This window comes from Gnatocerus cornutus, chromosome 2 (genome assembly GCF_029298725.1).
Source record: "Gnatocerus cornutus isolate USDA-ARS CGAHR chromosome 2, icGnaCorn1.1, whole genome shotgun sequence".
Classification (NCBI taxonomy): Eukaryota; Metazoa; Arthropoda; class Insecta; order Coleoptera; family Tenebrionidae; genus Gnatocerus; species Gnatocerus cornutus.
In genome coordinates this window covers 16,514,858-16,535,439 of record NC_142234.1, presented here as the reverse complement: position 1 = coordinate 16,535,439, position 20,582 = coordinate 16,514,858, and the positions used below count along the sequence as shown (strand labels likewise).

The window sequence follows — 20,582 nt, the reverse complement described above, 5'->3', positions numbered from 1 at the left end:
ATCGCCACGCAATTATTAATTTGTAAGCCATTTAATTTTATTTTTACAAGGAATCAAAAGCACACTTTTACGTGCAATAGAGAGGCTAATTGCACGTGCAATTTAATTAGAAGTTTGTTGAAGTTTGCATGGCTCCATGAATAACCAGTGTCTCCCACTGCATACAGAATATTCATTAACATGCATTTTGTCAAAATGAATTAAGTTTAGGATCTAATTTTGTAGTCAAACACATTACCGTCTAGTCGAGAGTTATTTGTGAGGTGTTCTAAAATGAACTAAAAAGTCGAGTTGCAGACCAGCAAAGTGAAAATATTGACGCCTTAAATTTAATACATAGTAAGTAGTGCAAAAAAGCTTTTAAAATCTGTGATAACTTTTCAGTGTGACAACATATCGAATGCACCAACAACCATTTTCGTAATAACACCTAGCAGAGTATATTTATATCCTCCCACATTGCCAACTAGCTAATGAATAGATAGAACACAACCATATAAATGAAAAGGTCTGAAATTTCATTGAATTCTGCTTAATTAAACTGCACTGTAAATAAACAGGCGGTGTTTGATCCGTTTAAATGAAAAACAAAAATCCTGGCAAATCAACAGAAATAGGTACCAGCGGCTAACATTACGACCAATGTGTCAAGAAGTCAGAGCTGGTAATTATTTGATAGCGTCTTAGAAGATTCAATTTAATAAGCACGGATGCTGGAATTGAGTTAATTTTGACATCGTTTTAGACTGCACTTGGTGTGGAAGTGCAAACGGTGAATAACTGAAGATGTATGTAGCTGTCACTAATTAAGTTAGTGCAGTTAGAGATTATGTTGTTATTGAAACGGTAAACATGACAACGTCATTTGAATATTTCATATCTGTTTCAGTCGGTTTAACGAGAACGTTCCTGAATTAAAAGGTTTAATGAAATGCAACAGACATGTTGTAATTTGTGAATAGAATCCACTGAAATTCTAAATATTCTAGACGTTTGCCTCAATTATCTATTGGGGTTCCATTAAAACCTTCAAGCAAGTGTGATAAAATAATTGCCTCAAGTAATTGAGCTGAAGCCAAAAACTGGGAAACTTGAAACGATTGCTTAATTATAATTACTTTGAGCATTTTTTTTTATTAATATGTTAAAAAGTGTCAAACGCAAACCAACATGTTTGAACAGGTTAAAATTATTCCAGCAGCGTGCAACGACCGGAGTTGGAAAATCCCGGAATAAGCAGATCATGATCTTTCACTTCCAATTATTTTTCGGTTCAATGGTTGAGAAATATATTTTTGACATTTCATGGGCGACTCAACATATTCCCTTCAATAAATCCGTTACAACAACTTGGATTACTTTCAAGTAAAGTATATTCGATGAAAAAATAATCAAAGGAAACCCACTCAAATAAATAAAAAGGAGAAATGCTCGAAATGACAGTGGAGCCGGTATTTTTAGATCAACGCATTTGTCTTCGTTGATGAGTAACAGCAGAGGGTGAATCAGAGATTACGTTAATAAGAAAATAGAGTTTTATTTTCGTGCAGTCATTTTTCGAATTTATCAATCGTTATACATACATAAATAATATAAGTACGTAAAAATGACGGATAAATTAGCTCCTTTTGAACTTTAAAAACTTGTTGCTACTGGAAAAATCCAGTTTGATATAGTGCAGAACAGTTTATATTGTACAAAGGCAAGCAGTTCCAAAGGTAGTAAAATACCAAAACATGCAGCTTTTGTTAAACACTTATTGTACATCTGGATATTTTGAGATGCGCTCATACAAACATGTGTTGGCAACATAATAATAGAAACTCCATCGATTTGATTCGTGTTTATCACAACAAAGTTATTTGACGATAAACAAACTTATCGTAACAAATGATAAACAAACAACAACAAAAATAGTTTAATTTAAGCGTCCGCATGACTCCTTCCGGGAAATTGCGGCAAAATTTTATAATTCGCCAAAATTTTTTAAATTCTACAAGCACGTCACACAGAATTGAGGAAAGAACATGCAAAATAACATGAGCAGGTGTACACAGAACGAATAAAATACAAACCTAAGAATAACAATCACATGTTGCTTATACAAATCACAGCGGTACCAAAATCTGATGGACACCGTCACCGAGGGTTTTGCCGACACCTGGTCGCGACACGTGCTCCCGTGTATTTCTCGAGATGTATAGGAAATGTGTGGTGGACTAGACACGCATCTGCTGGTGCGCGCACGCCGCCCCCACTTCAAACGGTGCCATGGGGAAGCTTCCGAACACGTGCTCAGACGTGCGCCGCGTGGCGGAGACGGCGACGGAAAGGGACGTGGTCGTGGAGCGGGAGGACCAAGTCCGCCAAAAACTTTTGTTAGTAGTCAAACCATGACAGTAAATTAAACTCGATCAAGCAGAAGCCACTAAAGAAGCCATCAAGTACAAAATTCTTGTAGAAATATTTTAATTGCTTGCTCTAACTTTCACGTCCCAATTATCTGGTTAACTCTATCTGCACAGAACAAACTAAAGAGACCGCTAAGAAAACAAAGTTAAACTGTGGAACTGTATTAAACAAAAGGAGAAAATATAACATGTTGAAAGAGAACGGCGAAACATTTGAACTTCATTGGGGCGGGAAATTGAACACCGCCGAATTAGTTAGTTCAGCGAGTAGTTCGGTTCCCTTTATGTATAAATCTACGTTGACACCATGTGAAACCAGGCAAAAATTTTCACACTACCGTTTATTTTTAGAGACTTTGGTCCCAACTAGCAAAAAACACTTTTGTTTGCCGAAATTATCACCGAGGGAGATTTTTTCCACAAACCCCTTCGTGGATAAAACCCAATTTGCTTTGCCCTAATCAAATTTGTCGAACAAAGTGTTACATGCATCGAATTCAGAACCCGAATCACACATTTAAAGGGGCAATTTTCCGTACAAAAAGTTCTCTAAAAGCAACATCTGAAAGCTGTTAGTTTCAATTAGGAACTCCTTTAAGAGACGGAACAAATGGCAAAAGAAAGAAGTGAGCTGACCTAATTTCGAAAGCCTAAACTACAGAAAAAAAATTCTTACATATGTGTACAACCCTCTTCTGTCATCGCTTTAATGAGATGCTCGTGTTTTCCTGGCAATAATAATTATTCCCGAAATTAGATTACAAGTCTATCAAGGACCTACATTTTGATTGGATGCTTATATCTACATAACAATACCTTTTGTTCCATTGTTGCAGCGCAGGATAATATGCCAGGAAGAATTAATTTTCATTACGGAAAACGGAAAAATGTTGGTCTAAATCTCTCGGATTAATGAAAGAAAAACTGTTATTAAATTAGTCTGAACGAATTGTTCGTTTAACTTCTCTTCCAAGTTCCTCACACTAAACTAACTTTCGTTTTATGGGAAGTTTTATGGATAAAACGTAACACTCGATATTGAGGGCTGAAGAAGTGGCTAAAGTCGGAAGTTTACAGTGCCTTCGAGACGCTCAAAAGTGACCGTAATGCTTTAGAACGCAAAAGAAGAAACATTTTTTCATGTTTTCTTATTATAGAGACTTCCTTCGCCGTTAGTTTTTAATTTCCGTTTTGAAAATCTCGTCACAATGCACCTGCTTCTCTCCGAAGTTGTACAAGTCCCAACTCTCAAACTTCTGTCACTGGAGCTAACATGTACATAAAGATAAAGCAAACTCCCGCGATTTGATGTTCAAAAATTACCACACTTACCTCAGTAGTGAAAAGTTGAAGGTAGGAAAACCGCCAATTTCCACCAGTAATTGAATTACATCCCTCTTTATTTGATGAGCTCGTTTATAATCCGCCAGAGAGAGAAACTACGTTTCCATCGTCTGGACTGGTCTTTAAGAAAATCTCCGCATTTGATGAGAGTCTTAATTAGTTCTGTTACCAACCACCCTTTTATAAATTATAGACTTTTAATCTGGTTATAAACTTATCTTTCTGAAGCTTTGCAATTAAAGAAACCCTTTATTTAACAAAATATAAAATCCAATAACTCCACCAGTCCGAAAACTGTCCCGTAATTAAAATCTTAAGAAATCCAATATGCACGCCCACTCTTATTGCCTTTTTTCCAATTCTGGTGTTATTTTGATCTTCTAATTAAAAACGTTTCTACTCATCTTCTTTGTGATTACACTTGAGGTCGGTCTGAAACGATAGACTCGTCTTATTTCTGCTCCATTGAGATGACGGATAACGAGGCGTGGAATAACTAACGAGATAACAGACAATTTTTTCTTTCACGAGTAAAAACGTCGCAAGAAATTGTTGTCGTTTCCAATTTATCTTTTTGTTACTCAGAAATACAGTTTGGGGAATTGATACCCGATGAATGGGAACAATTTTAATAAGAAGTGGGAGAGGAGTAGTGTCGGTGGGTGGTATTACTCCCCTCAACGCATCTTAGTGACAAGTTCTCGAAATTTATAACTCAAATTCATTGAGAAAGACAATGCCTATCATTACTCATAAAAAAATAAAATTGTTGCATTTTGCATTTGAACAACCAAATCTCTGTAACAGCGAAGAATTACCAAAGGAGCAATCATGTTAACACCTCGTCTTACCAAAAATCATAAAACAATGCCACGACGCATGCATTCGCGCTGATGGGGGTAAATTATTTTTATCTTCCTCGCTCCAATAGCAATTATTGTTTTCTTTGTTGCGCTCATCTATTTGTCCATTAATCGGTCTTGGACTCACCAAAAATTCATGTTTCTTAATGTGTGTGAGAATGAAAGAATGCAAGAATCTCTTTCTCGCTCGGTGTCCCCCACTTTCTATTAAATTTAATTCCATGCATCGGGTGGCAATTCCCCAAACTGTATATGGCTGCAGCTACGTTTTTAATATTGTGCACACTTCCACTAGTTCCAATGTATAAACTTCATCGCAGACTGTTGCACTTTCTTGAACAATGAGAGATTTCAGACGCTTTACTCAAATCTGACCTTCATGGAGCCACATTAGCTGTTAACACTTTAGTAAAGCCGGAAAAATAGACTAAGTAATGCAGAAACGGTGCAGAGGTAATGAAACTTTTATGAGTTTGATAAATTTTTCATCTAACAAAGAATAAAGTATTCAGCAAGAGCGTAAAACCCCAGAAGGGCAGCCTAGAGACTTGCGAACTGGGTAAGTTATGTTTAGAAACAGAAGGTAGAGAGTAGAACGACTGTTATGTGGTGTTTCACTACCTTGGAGTAATAAAAATCATCCACCGGCAAAAGACGAAATTAATTAATGTTCGGGTGAATCAGTGGAATCTATCCTGGATTAATGGTTCTGGGAATATCTATTGATTTATGAATGGAATTCGCAGCAAAACATGGCTTTACCGTTATTAAAGGTTAACATGGCGAAATTATGAATTATTGGAGTCTTTGCAAGCTTTCTTTGAAGAATAAAAGTTCCGACTAAATTGCAGTAATTTTATTACCGTATATGCGGCATTTTCCTTCTTTACAGTTAGCATAGATTACGGAGGAAACCACGCGAAGAGATAAGCCGTTCTATCACAAAACCCATAAAACTCCCATATATGATGACGATGACATTCCACCGATAAAGTTTTCAGAACATTTAACTTGCAACCTCCATTACTGAAATAACTCGAACTAATCAATGGTTATTTCCCGATATTAACTCTTCATTTGAACAGTACTCTTAACATGTTAACTTCAATCCTTCATTATTTTGAGTGCGAAATTTAATTAAGCGATATGATATGCACTGAATCAGCAATTATAATATAACAGGTTTGTTTAGTTAAGAGCAAAACACGATGACATACACTAACTATTGATTTATCCTATTAAGCTGTGACTAGGAGTGATCATACAATAAAATAATTGCATACTGACACATCCAGGAGCACGTTTCCTTTGAATCCTGTCGCGGGGAAATCACATTTACTTGTTATTCGATATTTGGTTCTCTTCTCTTTAGATGCAAAAGAACGTTGATTATTATCTTATTGATTTCGGTTGATGCGGCAAAGTTTTACATCAAAAAGAAAACTGAAATGTCGGATGCGTCATATACGCGAAAGCTGCGATTGGTTTGCTTGGACACGAAAATACAAGCAAATAATGGAAAATATAATTCGATTTTATACAAATGTTTGTGTGCGGTTGTTGTATTTAAATTTTCACAAAAAATTCTATTAAATTGTGTTGCACGGCGTTAACTGACCACACAAGAATTAAATTCATGGAGTGGTAATTTGTTACAGTTACTCAACGCAAAAAGAAGAAAAAAATCGGGAGTTGCATAAAATTTTAACAAGCACTCTAAAGCTGAGCTCCTATTGATTGATAATCTGGTTGGATCGAGTTTGAACGAGATCACATTTTCCCAACGCAAGTCCGACATACTTTTTGGAAAATCTAACTTCTGAAATAAAATATTTATCAGTGTGAACATAACCACTGTAAAACAATATTCTTCGTCCTCTGCAGTTTCCACATTGGTATCTACTACAATTTGGGAGAATTTGACAGATTCACATTTTCCGGGCAAACCATGACATCATTCAACGCTTCCGGATCTTTGACGCAATAATTGTTTTTTCATTATCCTGTTCGTCAATATTTGATAATACTAAATTCGTCCGGATTCATCAATCATTCATCGTCACGGTGTTTTTAGCGCTGCTAATTTGCATTTCCGGCTGGAAAATTTCAGCTATCAATAAATTAGTGTAAAACAATGCAAAAATCGTTGGCCATCTTTCTTTCCCAGTTCAAGTCGCGAGGTATTTTTAATTAAATTTGTCGGATGATGAAAATAACGATCGATATTTTAATAATTAAAACTATAAATTTACAGGTAATCAAGTCAGGAGCAGATTGGTACGTGTGCTTATGAAATTGCTTCTTGTGGAGAAATGTGTTTATTATAACCATTAACTTAATTGGAAATATGCACAACACAGTTTCACATTTCGGTAAATCACAGGAACCAATAGAAATGTCATGAAACGTGATTGGGGACTAATCAGAAAGAAGAAATAATGGATGTAGTCCTGCGTTAAGTAACATGATGAATGGGTGTCCTGTAATTACCCCTTTTGCTGTTAATTGTCAGATCACTACCAACAGTTCAGGTGTGACTAATTAGTCGTTCTGTAATGAACAATTAACAAATGGCCACTGCAAATGCTATGACGAGACTCGAAAAAAAATCACTATAATGAAGGTGTATTTGTATACACAATAAAGAAAAAGTCGAATTTAGGTCAATAGTAATCTACTATCGTTGAAAGCAATCAGGAAATGAAATCGAAATTACCAAAGGAAAGCACATTTGACAGATAATCTGAGTGTCAATACGCTCGTCGAATATGTAGAGCTTTTATTTTAATTTATTTCAGAGAACCCAATCAGTGTTCAATTTCTTTTGGTAAATGACGACAAATCTCGCTGAAAGAAAAACGTACCAACTGTTATCTTCTAGATAAATTTATGATTCAATAAAGTGCTCCGCCGACGCCGTTTTCTTCGCCTCCGCAGGCGATGCTTTGGTTTTGTTCTTTTCGTGCGTGCATTGACTTCTGCAACATCTGATCCAGTCATACATAAAAAATTGACAATTTAAGAAATTAACTTTTAAGAAACTGAACTTGACTTCTGGCGTTATATTCCTAGTTTCTAATTTATAGCTGGAACTAATTTCACTTTCGCAGAATTATGGCATAATCACGGATTTCACTAACTCCCTCGATACTTACAAATCATCCTCAAAGCTCTGATATTATGCTAAAACGAATTAACTAAAATCCCTGTAATCCAAACAGAATTCACGCCAACTTAATTTCTCCGAAAATGCTTGTAAATAAACCTGCTACTCGTGCATTTTTGTGGTTGCACCACACAAATTCTTGCAAAGCATACAAAGTTGTACAAGTTTACAAACTTTCCTACATTCGTAGCAACATTATTCTGGTCGATATACTTTAAACGCTTTATTTAATGTCCAAATAGCTTAGCGTTTCTATCTCCGACATAAACGCCACTTCTGGAAGAGCTTAAGTGTTAAGACTACAGCTTTTAATAGACGAAAGCTTCGAAAACTAAAAGTTACGTTGACGTGAAGTTTTAATAAGAAGCAACGTGATTTTTCATACTATTTGCAGGGAGCTCACGTTTGGGAACCATCATGTAATTTTCTATGCGGAGCTACAATAAATTGTTAAAACGGAGCAAATAAATCTCAATTTGACATAAAAGTTAAGGCTTTACGCAACCGTCCGTAAATTTTCAAGAAAGCGCACATCTAACCGCTAATTACTCCAACGAAGATGGGCTTTGTACAAAACATTGGCAGCCATGTTTCCATTACTTGTCGTCCATTTTTAATCAACGATACATCTTAGGTTCTTCGATGCGGAATCTCCAGTAATGACAGTTTAAAAGCCTGATTTCCAAGCTTCTTGATAATACGACAGCGAATAACACTGAATTTGATTAGCACAGACTGTCAAGTCAGAGCGAACAACTACAAATTGATTTATATCTCCTCTTCATCTACCAACGCGAATTGGTGTTCTGGAGGAACACTGAAAGGACCTTCATGTCGTCTCGGAGGTGTTGATTACCTTCCTAAATTCTATAACACTCACTTCGTTACCGGAAATGCTATGTATGTACATACAACAATTTACGTCAATGTCATAAACAGCTCTTTTGCATTGGGTGATAAATTGAGGTATTTTCATATTCGGGGGGGGATTGATTTCGTGATTAATTTCCAGCAGGTACGAAATCGTAAAATCATATGACAGAACAATGTGCAGGTAAATTGAACCAGGAATAGTTTCTGCGATCGCGTTAATTCGATAATTGTTAGCACAATCTTAACATGGCGGTGAGTATTTGTTAAAAAATCCGCGGATTAGAATTCAGCGCACAACTGTTTTACCTGAGCTTTTCGCCGGCCCCGGTCTATACCACACCTACCTGGAACAAAAAAACAAAATTAATTTGTGTTTTAAGTCGTCTAAAACACAAAATTTTTATTGTCAATATTCTCAAACATTTACAAACGCTAGATTTTCATTATTATTAAATACGAGTTATTGGCATATAGCTTTGGGCAAGTAAATCTGTTCGAAAGCTCATTACCACACACTAACCATAAAGTTGAGTGCAAATGAAATCTATTTCAATAAATCGTTAACGAAATAGTAAACAGGAGCTGTTATGAAACATTTCAATTTTCCGAGTATTAAATAGTTTAGGCTCTGGTAGTTTTGCCTCTAGGCCACTTTAATAGCATATTAAAGAACGTGTTTTATAATGGCCAATTTGGTGCACGAGTTCCCGGTGTACAAAACGAGCCGTAGGCGAGTTTTGTATGGGACGAGTGCACCAATGCCATTCGAAAACAAGTCCTTTATACAATTTTTTCGAATTTGCATCCTTTTTTTAATAAAAAATTTAAATTTTCTAATTCTAAGAGTTTTCGTGTTACACGATTGGTAATGGTTTTGTAACCACGACTTGCCACTTGATTTTCAAATTTAATTTAAAATTTGACGTTTATTGAGTTTTACTGTCACTGAATTTTGACATAACGTAACCTAACCTCACAGCCAGTATTCACATCTATTATATTTAGGTACAATTATTGTTGACCGCAAAGGACAATTCAATTATATTGAAAAATTTTCATTCACGCAGCAATTTATTAAACACGAATCGTAAAATCCAAATTGACCAAGAACTTGACAGGAAACAAGTGACAGCCAGACTAATTATTTCTGCCAATTCTTAAAAAACAAAATTTCCTACTTTGAGTTCTTTTATAGATACCTATAAACGACTCCAAATTGAGTACTCTAATGAACCTATTAAAGCGGCAAATTCGAAAAAGTTTATTATGCGATTTTTTTTTATTTTAACATTACCATTTCTACAATTTTATAAATTAAGAGTAGTTATTTTTGTATTAAGTGCGCAAAATGAGTGTTTTTTTAATAGCGCTTGAGAATGTTAATTTGGGTCAAGAGCACAAAGACATTCGAAAGCGCCCTTAAAACACGAATGAGCCGAAATACAAACACTATTTTTTCTACAAGTCAAAAAAGAACCTTTTCTTTGGTTCTAAAATAAATTATCAAAAAGAAACCAAAATATTAGGAATTGTAACGTAGGTAACCATTTGTTATGAAAAAAAGTTAACTTTTGGTGCTGCAATTTCTTCAATTTCTTTCAAGCAAATGGAGTCGTAGAGTGAAAGTGATACGCCAGCGGATATTAGCGCAGGCTGCGATTTCAAAACTGATAAATTTGATAAATGATATGTTTTTATTTTTCCATTTTTTTTTCACATGTGAAAAAGAATAAAAAATGTAAACTTTTTTGACATTTGTAGAAAAATAAAATTTTGCATCTTACATACTATAGTTTGCTTAAAGTGGCTTAATATTTTAAAAAATAAGCATTTTTTAAATGTAATTCCGTAAAAGTTACCAATACCAATTAAGCGAAATCTAAAAAATTAAGTCGCTATTTTGTTATAACTTTGATTTCAATTCGCATAAGCGAAATACAGCTGGAATTCCTTTAAACATCGTTACAACCATTTCTTACAAATTGTAATCATTAACTGAAATCAACACTTCAACCAAATTATCGTTTCAAGTTTGTGAACTATGTCAAAGTTCGCCGATAATTCAAAATCGATCAGAAAGTCTACGGTTCGTGTAAACGTAGTAAATCACAGCTTGTGCTGCCACGCCACGGTTGGAGACCACATGAATAGCTGAGATCCAAACCAATAGAGTAAAAGTTGATTGTAAAAAAACTTGTTCAGTTTGAGCGTCATCTATCCATAACATAACGCAATGTTTCAAAGGTTTGCAAATGATTTCTGCCTGTTTGAAACAAATTCAAACTATTTAAACTTTTTGATCAATGTAATGTAATTTCTTCTGTACTGAAATAGATCATTAAAAAATAATAATATAATTTTGTATAAATAGCTCATTTATTGATTAACCACAAGCTAAACATGAACAAACAGGCTTTTATCTCTAACACTCACATTACGTAATAAAACCTTTCCTGCTGTAATTGAAAATTACCCCAGTTTTGATATTCCACCAAAATACAACAAAAATACAGCTATGCCACAAATAATGTCACGTCTGGGACTGTGTAATGTACGAACATGAACAGCAAAATCCATTAGCATCTTCAACATCATTTTGCACAATTAGTCGACTTTGAACTCTGATCAGTTGGAAATTGGAAAATGACATAAATCTGAATTATAAATTGACTGCTGACTCTGAATTTGCACCGGCCCATTACACATGTGAGCATTATTATCTTCCATTCTTTGAAGAATGATATTTATAACAAAAGTTTATAAAGTTGGAAAATTTATTTCCACGATCCCATTCCTATACCCTAATTTATTGCCGCCCTTTAAAAATTCCTAAAATAATTCAGTCTAAACAGCGGGACAAGAAGGAAACGGTAGAAATTTAATTAATTTGCTAACGAGTTGCCTCTAGTTTTATCCACAAAATTCTTCGATAAATCGATTGAGTGTTAGAAAACATAAAACATGCCGCATTATAAAAAGAAACGTTTCTGATGTGCAATATTTTGAATCCAACATCCTTTTGTAGTGATAACACGTGTTCAATGTTCTGCGAACCACAACAAAAGTCCTACCACCACCAAAACTATACATTTCTTCTTCTCACCAGTTTGATTTTAAAGTTTGGTGGAAGCATAAGCGAAAATGTATCCTTTCAAGAATAATTTTCATCTCAGTATTCTCTCTCACCAAAGAATTTATTTATCAAACTATGCCTCTCCCGCACCTCCACGCGGCACCGAACTATTTCTCGGAAACCTCCCTGGTGATGTTTACGAAGATGAGATTCTAGATCTCTTTGGAAGAATTGGTCCTATTTATCAAATTCGTATAATGTTGGATGCAGCAAACAAACCCAGAGGATTTGGTTTTGTGAGTTACTACACGACCCATCATGCATACCAGGCCATAGTGACATTCCGCAAGTTTCTTATTCGCCCACGTGTTTCACTGACTGTGTCACTGTCAGAGGACAACCGCCGCTTATTTTTTAGAAGAGTACCGAATTATAAGAGCACTGCGGAAATTGAAGAGGATTTAAAAAGTGTAGTTGCTGGTGTTATTGAAGTGATTATACATGAAGACCACGAAGATGAAACTTACAACAAAGGGTTTGCTCTTGTGGAATTTGAAAATCACACTCTTGCTGCTCGTGCCCTGAAAAAAATTACCACGAAACAGTGTCTTTGGGGAAAGAGGGAGGTGACTGTGGAATGGGCGCGTCCGGAGCCCATCATGCACCCAGTTCTTCAAAATAAGGTACATCCGTAGATATTGAAATTATTATTGTCAATTTCTCAACAATGTAAGGGAAGAGCGAATGCTTTCACCGAGAGATTTTCTGTACGGTGTGCACATAAAGCATTCGATACAACCCTCGTTTAGTGTTTATTATAACGATCATATCGTCTATAAAACCTTTATGTGCCGCAAATGAAACCATTTACTCCCAGTAGCTGACCAGATCCAATAAACGGATAGTTAATCTTCTGTAAAATGAGAACAAAACAAAACTGTTTGAGAAATTTACGAGCTGATTACAAGTCCTTGCATATTCGCGGTCCTTATTTTTCTATAATTATTACCTAAAATGTTAACTTCTTAAAATCTTTATTCATCCGACAAACTGGTAAAAATTATCAATTCATAACTTCACATTTGCCACACAAAGACACTGCTTTCCATCTGTGTAATTTCGTATATTGGCGTCATCACATTTTTTTTTCAATAACTTGGACGCTAAAACTGCATTTTTTCAGATAAAAGTTCTGCACTTTAATAGCATCCCCACCAGATGTGCGTCATGGGTTTTCAGAAACTTTCTCGAGAACATCTTCGACCTGAATTGGACTGATAGAATTTACAAGAAAAAAAATTTTGCTTTTGTGCATTTCAAATCAACAATATTGGCGGATATAGCCTTTTGCAGGTTGAGATCAGGTATTTTACAGATTTCGACAAAAATTCAACATTTTGTTATTAATTCAACGTAATTTTTAATTATTCACTACTACATGTTTTAGCCCCAGTTTCATTTGCTTCATTTTATTTATGGGAAATTAATTTATTTGATTAACCCTGTAATACCCATAAAGCAAAATAAAAAATGATATAAAAATGTGTCCGGGGCAAACAATCTGCTAACTTTTGCTTGTTTTTAGAGAAATTGATGATTAACAACAGACAAATCAGAGTGGAATGGGCACGACCAGAAAAATGCAGTGATGAGATGTTGCTGGTGAAAACTTTTCTCACGTAAAAAAAATCTACTCCTATTATGTTTATCTAACTCTATATTATTTCAGGTCCACAAGACGCACTGTGGAGGAACAAACAAGTGACAAAATGCGAGGAAAACATGCCATCTGTGGATAAGAATTAAATACGCCTCAAGTTCTTTCAGGAACGTTAGTATATAGTCACATTTTTTTATGTTAAAATTTCAATTTGATCTGCATGACAGAAAAATGCTGTCAGTAGAACATGCATGCTTTTATTTTGTTACGATATTGCTAATGTTTGACTTCTTCACATTTTGTGGGAATTTATTCATTTAGCATAAGTATAATTTGTAACTTTAGTGTTTGAGTATTTTTATTGTTTAGGTTACTAAAATAAGTAGATTTAAGTTTGTCAGTTTTTGTTACAGAATTTGACATGTAGATAAAAGTCAAATTAAAACTCATTCATTTTTTAGAGTCCGTTCTGAGCTAATTTTTAAATTTTTATGATTAATAAATTGTAATATATTTGCTACATTTAAATGAGTATCTGATACAAAACTATAGAATTATATGGTAATAAAATTCTGCTTTTCAATGAGAAGAGAATAAAGTAAACTTCTTTAATGTGTCAACAAGACTGGAAAAATGGAAAGTCATTTCTAAATTTGATGAAGGTTTTTTTTATTGTTAAAACAAAATTTTTATATATGTATTCATTATCTCGAAAGTTCAAACCAATTAAATGAGCTTTCCATCGAACTATAAATGTTATAGCTAAAAACCGTACTTTCCAATATATTTTTGAAAAACTGATGTCATGTTCCAAAACTAGTTTTTGATCATTTTATGTTTTTTTTTTGTATATTATAACTTTAAAATTATTATGTCCATTTTTCATTGCGATCCATCACAAAAGATTGAAATCTTATCTTTTTAACGCGCCATCAGTAGCATTGCTATCTCTTCTGACTTAGAAGTTGCGAGACAAAAAACAAATTACAATTTTTTTCTGGACATAATTATTAAACAAAATTTTAAATCAGTTTTATTTACAACAGTTAAAAAATCTTACACGAAAGTGGCTAAAATTTTTCCCTAAATCATAACGTAAAAACCATCGGAACTAACGAGAAAACGCTCTGATATGATAAAAATATTTGTTCCCTGAAGTTTCTTCAATACCTAAAATTACACTAAAGGTTCTTCAACATGAACGATTTTTTCGACGTATCCAACGATGACCAGAAATCCCGCCACAAAGAATAAATTTATCGCCGAGCGCAAATTCGCGGCTACAATTCAAACCACAGTCCCCGCAGCACTAGCACCATCGTTTATCAACCACCTTCGCGTAACGGTTTTTTCACCCGCGCCAAATCTTGACCAATCAGCTGATATCATGATCATATTTAGCGACCATCCCCAACGGTTTTTACTTCTTTTTAGTCCAGCATCAGTAACAAGTGCATCGTGCGTCTGTGTTGTCACCATGGCGTTTAATACAAAATTTAACATTATGCAATTAAACGGTCAAAGAATTTACACCTCAACTTTTCCCGTCCGAAATTTACCTCCAAGAGGAAGCGAAGTCTTCGTGGGAAACCTCCCTCAAGACCTTTTCGAGGACGAACTCATTCCGCTCTTTTCGCAAGTCGCTCCAATGTACAAACTTCGCTTGATGATGGACTTTTCTGGTAACACGCGCGGATTCGCGTTTATCACTTACTTTTCCGTGCAAGACGCAAATATGGCTGTTTCTCGTTTCAACAAACGCCTTGTTAGGAGCAAGACAAGACAATCTTTCATCACCGTGCACGTCTCGGTGGATAATTGCAGGCTGTACTTCGGAAACGTACCGAAAAACAAGACCGCGGAAGACGTTCAGGAGGAATTAAGCAAAGTTATTGACGGGATTGTTAAAGTTTTTATTTATGCGGAAAAAACGGAGCCTTTGAGAAACAGAGGTTTCGCGTTTGTTGAGTTCGAGTCGCATTGCGCGGCCGCCATCGCTAGGCGAAAGCTTCTCGCCGGAATCATGGACCTCTGGAGCGATGGAGGTCACCACCATAAAGTGTACGTTGATTGGGCGGAACCTGAACCCATCGTCGACCCGATGGTACTGATGCAGGTACGGCCAGGTATTTTTGAGGGGTTTAGAAGGAGAATGGCGACGAGGCGCTCTTCAGGACGCGCAATGCAAATTATTTAATTCTAACTTCCAACTAAATAATAATAATTAAAGTTAATTAATAAATTTAAAAGTTTTTTTTCAGATGTCTTTTTTTATTTTATTTTATTTTTATGATTTATCTGCATTATTTTTTTACAATTTCGCAGGTAAAAATTCTCTACTTTAGAAACGTTCCACTGGACTGGCCTACTGAACGTTTCCGACAATTTATTATTGTCATACTGAAGAACCTTCAAATTGTAAAAATTTTTAAACGGGACAATTACGCGTTTGTCCATTTCTACACAAGACGAGGAGCGGAAAATGCCTTAAAAATCATAAATTCCAGTAAGATTTTACGTTACACAATTTATTTTTACTAAAAAACTTAATTCAGAGTCTAGCTACATGTGCTTGGAATCTGGCCATCAAATAGAAGTACAATGGGCAAGACCTTCTACCTACAGCAAAAAGAACAGAGCTAATCACTGGCCAGACAACTTCTGCACGTATGTATCGAAACAGTTTAAGATTTTCGTTAAATAATTAAATATTAACAGGTCCGTACCGCCCCAATCAAGGAAGTTAATTCGTGAGAATAAGAATATGATAAAACATTCTCGAGAAAATGATTTTAAAAGCTCTAGCAGTGAAGACGATTATTGCTCCTTCGAACAAAGCTCGGTAAGCACTGTGTTTAGATAAAATAGGATAATAAATAAGTGGATTTTTTTTCAGACCGAATCTGAAGATAATCTGACTGTGCAATTTGGGAAGCTTTCGTGTTAGATGCTTGGCGTGCCTGGAATTTTTAACTGGTCAGTTAATTGACTAGTAAATCCGCATTTAAAAATTTTAATTAATATTTTTAAGGTTATATTTTAATTTATGTTAATTTATTTTTTGTTTTAATTTAATATTGTATTTGTATATTTTAGTTTTTTTGTTGTAAATTTAGTTATTTAAACATTGTTTGGATTTGTATTTATTCTTATTCTTATCTTCCAGCACAAAAGATATAAACAGTTTTCTGTTCATTGTTTTGTTGAAGGCTTAAATCTTCAACCCTGGCATGTAAATTTAGATCTAATTTATTATTGTTAATTATATACGTATTATTATAATTAATTATGTAAAATAAATATTAAGTTTAATTATAAAGATAATTTAGCTAGACATGGCACCAATTTTAGAATAATGAGTTTGTTTTTCGATTGTCAACATCAAGATGTAAATTTACGTTTATTTTATGCATATTTGTACCTTTTTACCAACTTTGTTGCTATATAAATTTTAAACGCGCTCATTTTAGACATAATGAGTACCACACAACTGTTTTTATTTATAAATTTGTTCTTTTGTGTAAGTTCGTATCAATTTTGGCGTTGTGTTATCTTTCTAACGCGTGTACTACTTCTAAATTGGTGTACTTCTAGACTATAACAAATTAGACCCATTCTGTAAGTTTCTTTAATAAAGTGATTAAGTTCAATTGATTACGGATATTTATTAAAGTCGACAGTTTTTTATCTTGTATTGAGCACGTGGACTCAACGCGCCGGTAAATTGAGCTGACAAAGCCGGCAGAACATTAAAAGAGCGCATTGCAGTATAAAAAACTAGTTTGATGGGTGGTCCGCATTTCTTGGAATATTGCAATCAAGGAAATCTTTATTTAAAATCTGAAATAACAACACAACAGCTAATCTAATTCGTTTCGAAAATGTCAATTGCTCTTGAAAAATCTCATGTTATTAACCCAAGACTGGAGATTCGGTCAAGGTGAACGAAATTAGCAAGAGGGTGAAAATTTCCACATAAAATTATGTTTTGCGCTCGTTAATGGTTCCAGGCTGAAATTATTTATTCCATTAGGACAGCAATAAAACTTTGTTAACGAGATTTTGAGAGTGTTAACGCTATGAAGATGCAGATTTTTGCAGTCGGATTAAATACTGATGTGAGGGAAGTTTGAGGGTTTGTAATGAGGAGCTCTGACCCAAAAGCTAAAATTTAATCTTCACGCTCGAAACTTGCATTAATTGTGCTGTTCATATGCAATTATATCGTTATTGTTATGGTTATTGTTTGTTTAGAATTTCGTCAAATTATTCCAGAATTGTTACATGAAATGATCTCTTTTACTAATCTAATTCAGTCCTGGAAACCCACATTGAGCAGTTATGTAAATTAAAGCTTTATCTTGTCAGTTTATAATTCTTCGCAAGAGAATTACGTTTAATTTGCAACCACATTCGGAGCTTTTCATATTTTCTGGAGCAAAATTGACTTAAGAGCTCTTTCTGCAATTTTATATTTGACTAAATAAAAACACGCGGTGTATCATCAAAGATATCAATTTCTCCTATTGCCGCCACTGGTAAGACCAACTCTCCTCTGCTCCCACCTGAATGATGACATCATTTTCGCATCGAAAACCAATGCAAGCACCGAAAGACGACTTGCAATTCTAGTTTAACTCCTTTTTTTGTCTCAACTGCACACGCAGACGATCCGTCTCATTTCACTTGAACATAATAAAATCAGTATTGTTTCGACTACCACTTAGTGAAGATCATCATCACCATGTCTAATAATTTGAATCTGAGCGTATCCCGTGTAAAAAAGTTAGAGACTTTAATGAAGAACACCAATTACCAGATAGTCCAAAGCAACGGTCAAAGAATCTATTCTCCTCGCGATATGGCCAGATTTGCACCGCCCCCAAAAGGCACTGAAATTTTCATCGGAAATCTTCCACCGGATGTGTACGAAGACGAAATTATTCCACTCTTCAGCAAGAAAGGTGCCATCTACAATCTTCGCCTTATGTTGGACTTCTTTGGACGCAACCGCGGCTATGCTTTTATCTCGTATTTTCGACCCGAAGACGCCCACGCTGCTGTTATTGCTTTTCATAACTATAGATTAAGAAATAAGTCGAAACTTGCAGTGTGCATGTCCGTCGATAATCGCCGGTTATTTATTGGGAATATTCCGAAGCACATCACGAGGGAGGAAATTCGATTCGTGTTGGAAAAATTCGTCGAAGGATTGGTAAATGTGATTTTGTATCAAGAACCCTACAATGAAAGCCAGAACAGAGGGTTCGTTTTCGTCGAGTTTGAGACTCATCGACTGGCTGCTATTGCCCGTCGGCAGTTATCACCGGGAAATTTGGTTATTTGGGGGCAGTCGATTTTTGTGGATTGGGCAGAGCCTCTGCCGGTGGTTAGTCCCCAAGTTATGAAGCACGTAAGTTTTTCACTTATTTTTGGACACTGCGTAGAATTAGCTAGATCTCGACGAACAATACTAATTTATTGTAACAACAAAAATAATTATGTTATTTTTTTCATATTTATCGTTAAAGACTGACGTACTTTTTGACATGTTGACAAATATTTTCAAAATTTTCTGTTTTCGCTGTTTTTCTCTCTGCGAATTAAAAAGTGAGCAGAAGATGACAATGTAAATTATTTGCGGATCTATTTATCTACGTAGGAGGGTGTTATATAACAATTAAATAAGTGAAACTCAAAATAATTTGTGCGACGAAATTTTGGAAAGCGTTAAAGCCTATTTTGGCATTAAAATCTCCAAATCGGCTATGTCAAGGATTCAAATTCCTTTTTGTGGAAATTAACTCTCGAATCTAAAGACATGGTATCCGTGAGTTTTTGAAGTCAATAACATTTACAAATCTCAGTATCTGTAGAACTTTAAGATCACAATATAAGAAATTGTTAATTTTGCAAAGCGAGAAACATATAAATTTATTATTTGTCTTGAGGACAACTCACACAATTCTTTAAAAATAAGTAAAATTGCAACTCTATTAGCAAAAAAAATCAGATAAATATGACTTTTGTAAAATTTTGTTACACAGTGTAATTGATCAGTTCGTCATCAAGCCCGAAAACCATACCAAAAAAACTGAAATTTCTCTTCAACCAGAATGTGATTTTTACAGTATTTTTTTTAAGGTAACAAAATTATACCTCAGCAACATCCCGACATACATGACTTCCGACCAACTAAAAGAGATTTTGCTTCAATTCCTGGATCCAGCACATCTTCTTAAAGTCCACAAGATCAACAATTTCGCCTTTGTGCACTTCACTTTACGAAAATTCGCCGAAGACGCATTTAGAACACTATCAGGTCAGTGTTTAGACTAAACTGTCTGTCAATTAATTTTCGTTATCTCTTTCAGGACTTATAATCGATCGCAAAGAAATCATCGTGGAATGGGCAAGACCTATTGAATTCAGCAAATCTCATCGTTCTGGTCGAGTTCCTGACACTTTTTGCAAGTGAGTTAAAAAATGTACAAAAAATGTTTGTTAAAATGAATATTATAGATCGGTACCACCTTCAATGAGGAAGCTCGTTCAGAGGTCTATTGAAATAAGAAATAATTTGAAAAACCCACACGCATCGATGTCTTCTGACATCTTTGATAAGAATATAAATGTTTGGGAGGATTCTAACTTTAGCACAGACACTGTCATAATGCCAGGGATGTGAAAATATCGAAATTTTTGTATTTAGAAGGTAAACGCAACGGCTAGGACTAGGATTTAGATTTCTTATTTTTGTATTTAGTATTAAGGGACGAGTGTGCAGCTAGTCACAAATTTAGTACTTTACAGGGTAGTTTTTATAAAGTCCACCTTATTTAGTCTTTTAGTATTTAAGATCAATAGTTTATTTAAAAGTTCCAGCATTTAGTCGAAAAATAATTTTTCAAAGACTGATTGTGACAATAAACAGAGACCTGTAACATAATTCAAGGAATCACATAATGTTTCTTAAATTAGTTTATAGTTTTATATAATCATATATCTTAAATAATATATCTAATCGATAGAGTAGTTTAATATGTATCTTATTACTTTAGTCAAATAAATTAATGGCATATCTATGGTTATCATAATTGTTTCCCTGTACCTGCAAGTCGGCTAGCCGCCAAAGAGCTTTCCAACCGACATTTTCTCCCGCTCAGATCTCAGTACCAACCAATCACCATCA

At 34.8% G+C, this 20,582-nt stretch overlaps 3 protein-coding genes across 4 annotated transcripts in view; 2 read left to right on the top strand and 1 right to left on the bottom strand.

Annotated features, from left to right (window-relative positions):
• The window catches only part of SLO2 (slowpoke 2), a 48,259-nt gene extending 46,052 nt beyond the window's left edge, over positions 1-2,207 (bottom strand). For both annotated transcript variants that reach the window (XM_088030573.1, XM_088030574.1), the window contains exon 1: positions 2,076-2,207. The gene's annotated coding sequence lies outside the window, so the exon portion shown is untranslated. The remainder of the gene's footprint in view (positions 1-2,075) is intronic.
• A 12,660-nt stretch (positions 2,208-14,867) lies between these two features.
• Positions 14,868-16,337, top strand: LOC148179556 (putative RNA-binding protein 46). Its single transcript, XM_088031436.1, has 5 exons — positions 14,868-15,506; positions 15,716-15,896; positions 15,946-16,057; positions 16,109-16,232; positions 16,287-16,337. The coding sequence occupies exons 1-5, from the start codon at positions 14,868-14,870 to the stop codon at positions 16,335-16,337; spliced, it is 1,107 nt and encodes a 368-aa protein (XP_087887562.1).
• A 1,797-nt stretch (positions 16,338-18,134) lies between these two features.
• On the top strand, positions 18,135-20,334 carry LOC148179555 (APOBEC1 complementation factor-like). The gene is made up of 7 exons (XM_088031434.1): positions 18,135-18,803; positions 19,535-19,712; positions 19,765-19,864; positions 19,913-20,046; positions 20,103-20,105; positions 20,157-20,204; positions 20,276-20,334. Exons 1-7 carry the CDS (start codon positions 18,135-18,137, stop codon positions 20,332-20,334), a joined length of 1,191 nt encoding a protein of 396 aa, XP_087887560.1.
• The last annotated feature ends 248 nt before the right edge of the window (positions 20,335-20,582 follow it).

Bases quoted from the DNA above. Each gene is read 5' to 3' on its own strand.
- LOC148179556 (XM_088031436.1), top strand. From the start codon at position 14,868: ATGGCGTTTAATACAAAATTTAACATTATGCAATTAAACGGTCAAAGA. The intron at 15,897-15,945 runs GTAAGATTTTAC...AACTTAATTCAG, and splicing joins CTTAAAAATCATAAATTCCA to AGTCTAGCTACATGTGCTTG. The intron at 16,233-16,286 runs GTAAGCACTGTG...ATTTTTTTTCAG, and splicing joins GCTCCTTCGAACAAAGCTCG to ACCGAATCTGAAGATAATCT.
- LOC148179555 (XM_088031434.1), top strand. From the start codon at position 18,135: ATGTCTAATAATTTGAATCTGAGCGTATCCCGTGTAAAAAAGTTAGAG. The intron at 18,804-19,534 runs GTAAGTTTTTCA...ATTTTTTTTAAG, and splicing joins GTCCCCAAGTTATGAAGCAC to GTAACAAAATTATACCTCAG. The intron at 20,205-20,275 runs GTAGTTTTTATA...TAAAAGTTCCAG, and splicing joins CAAATTTAGTACTTTACAGG to CATTTAGTCGAAAAATAATT.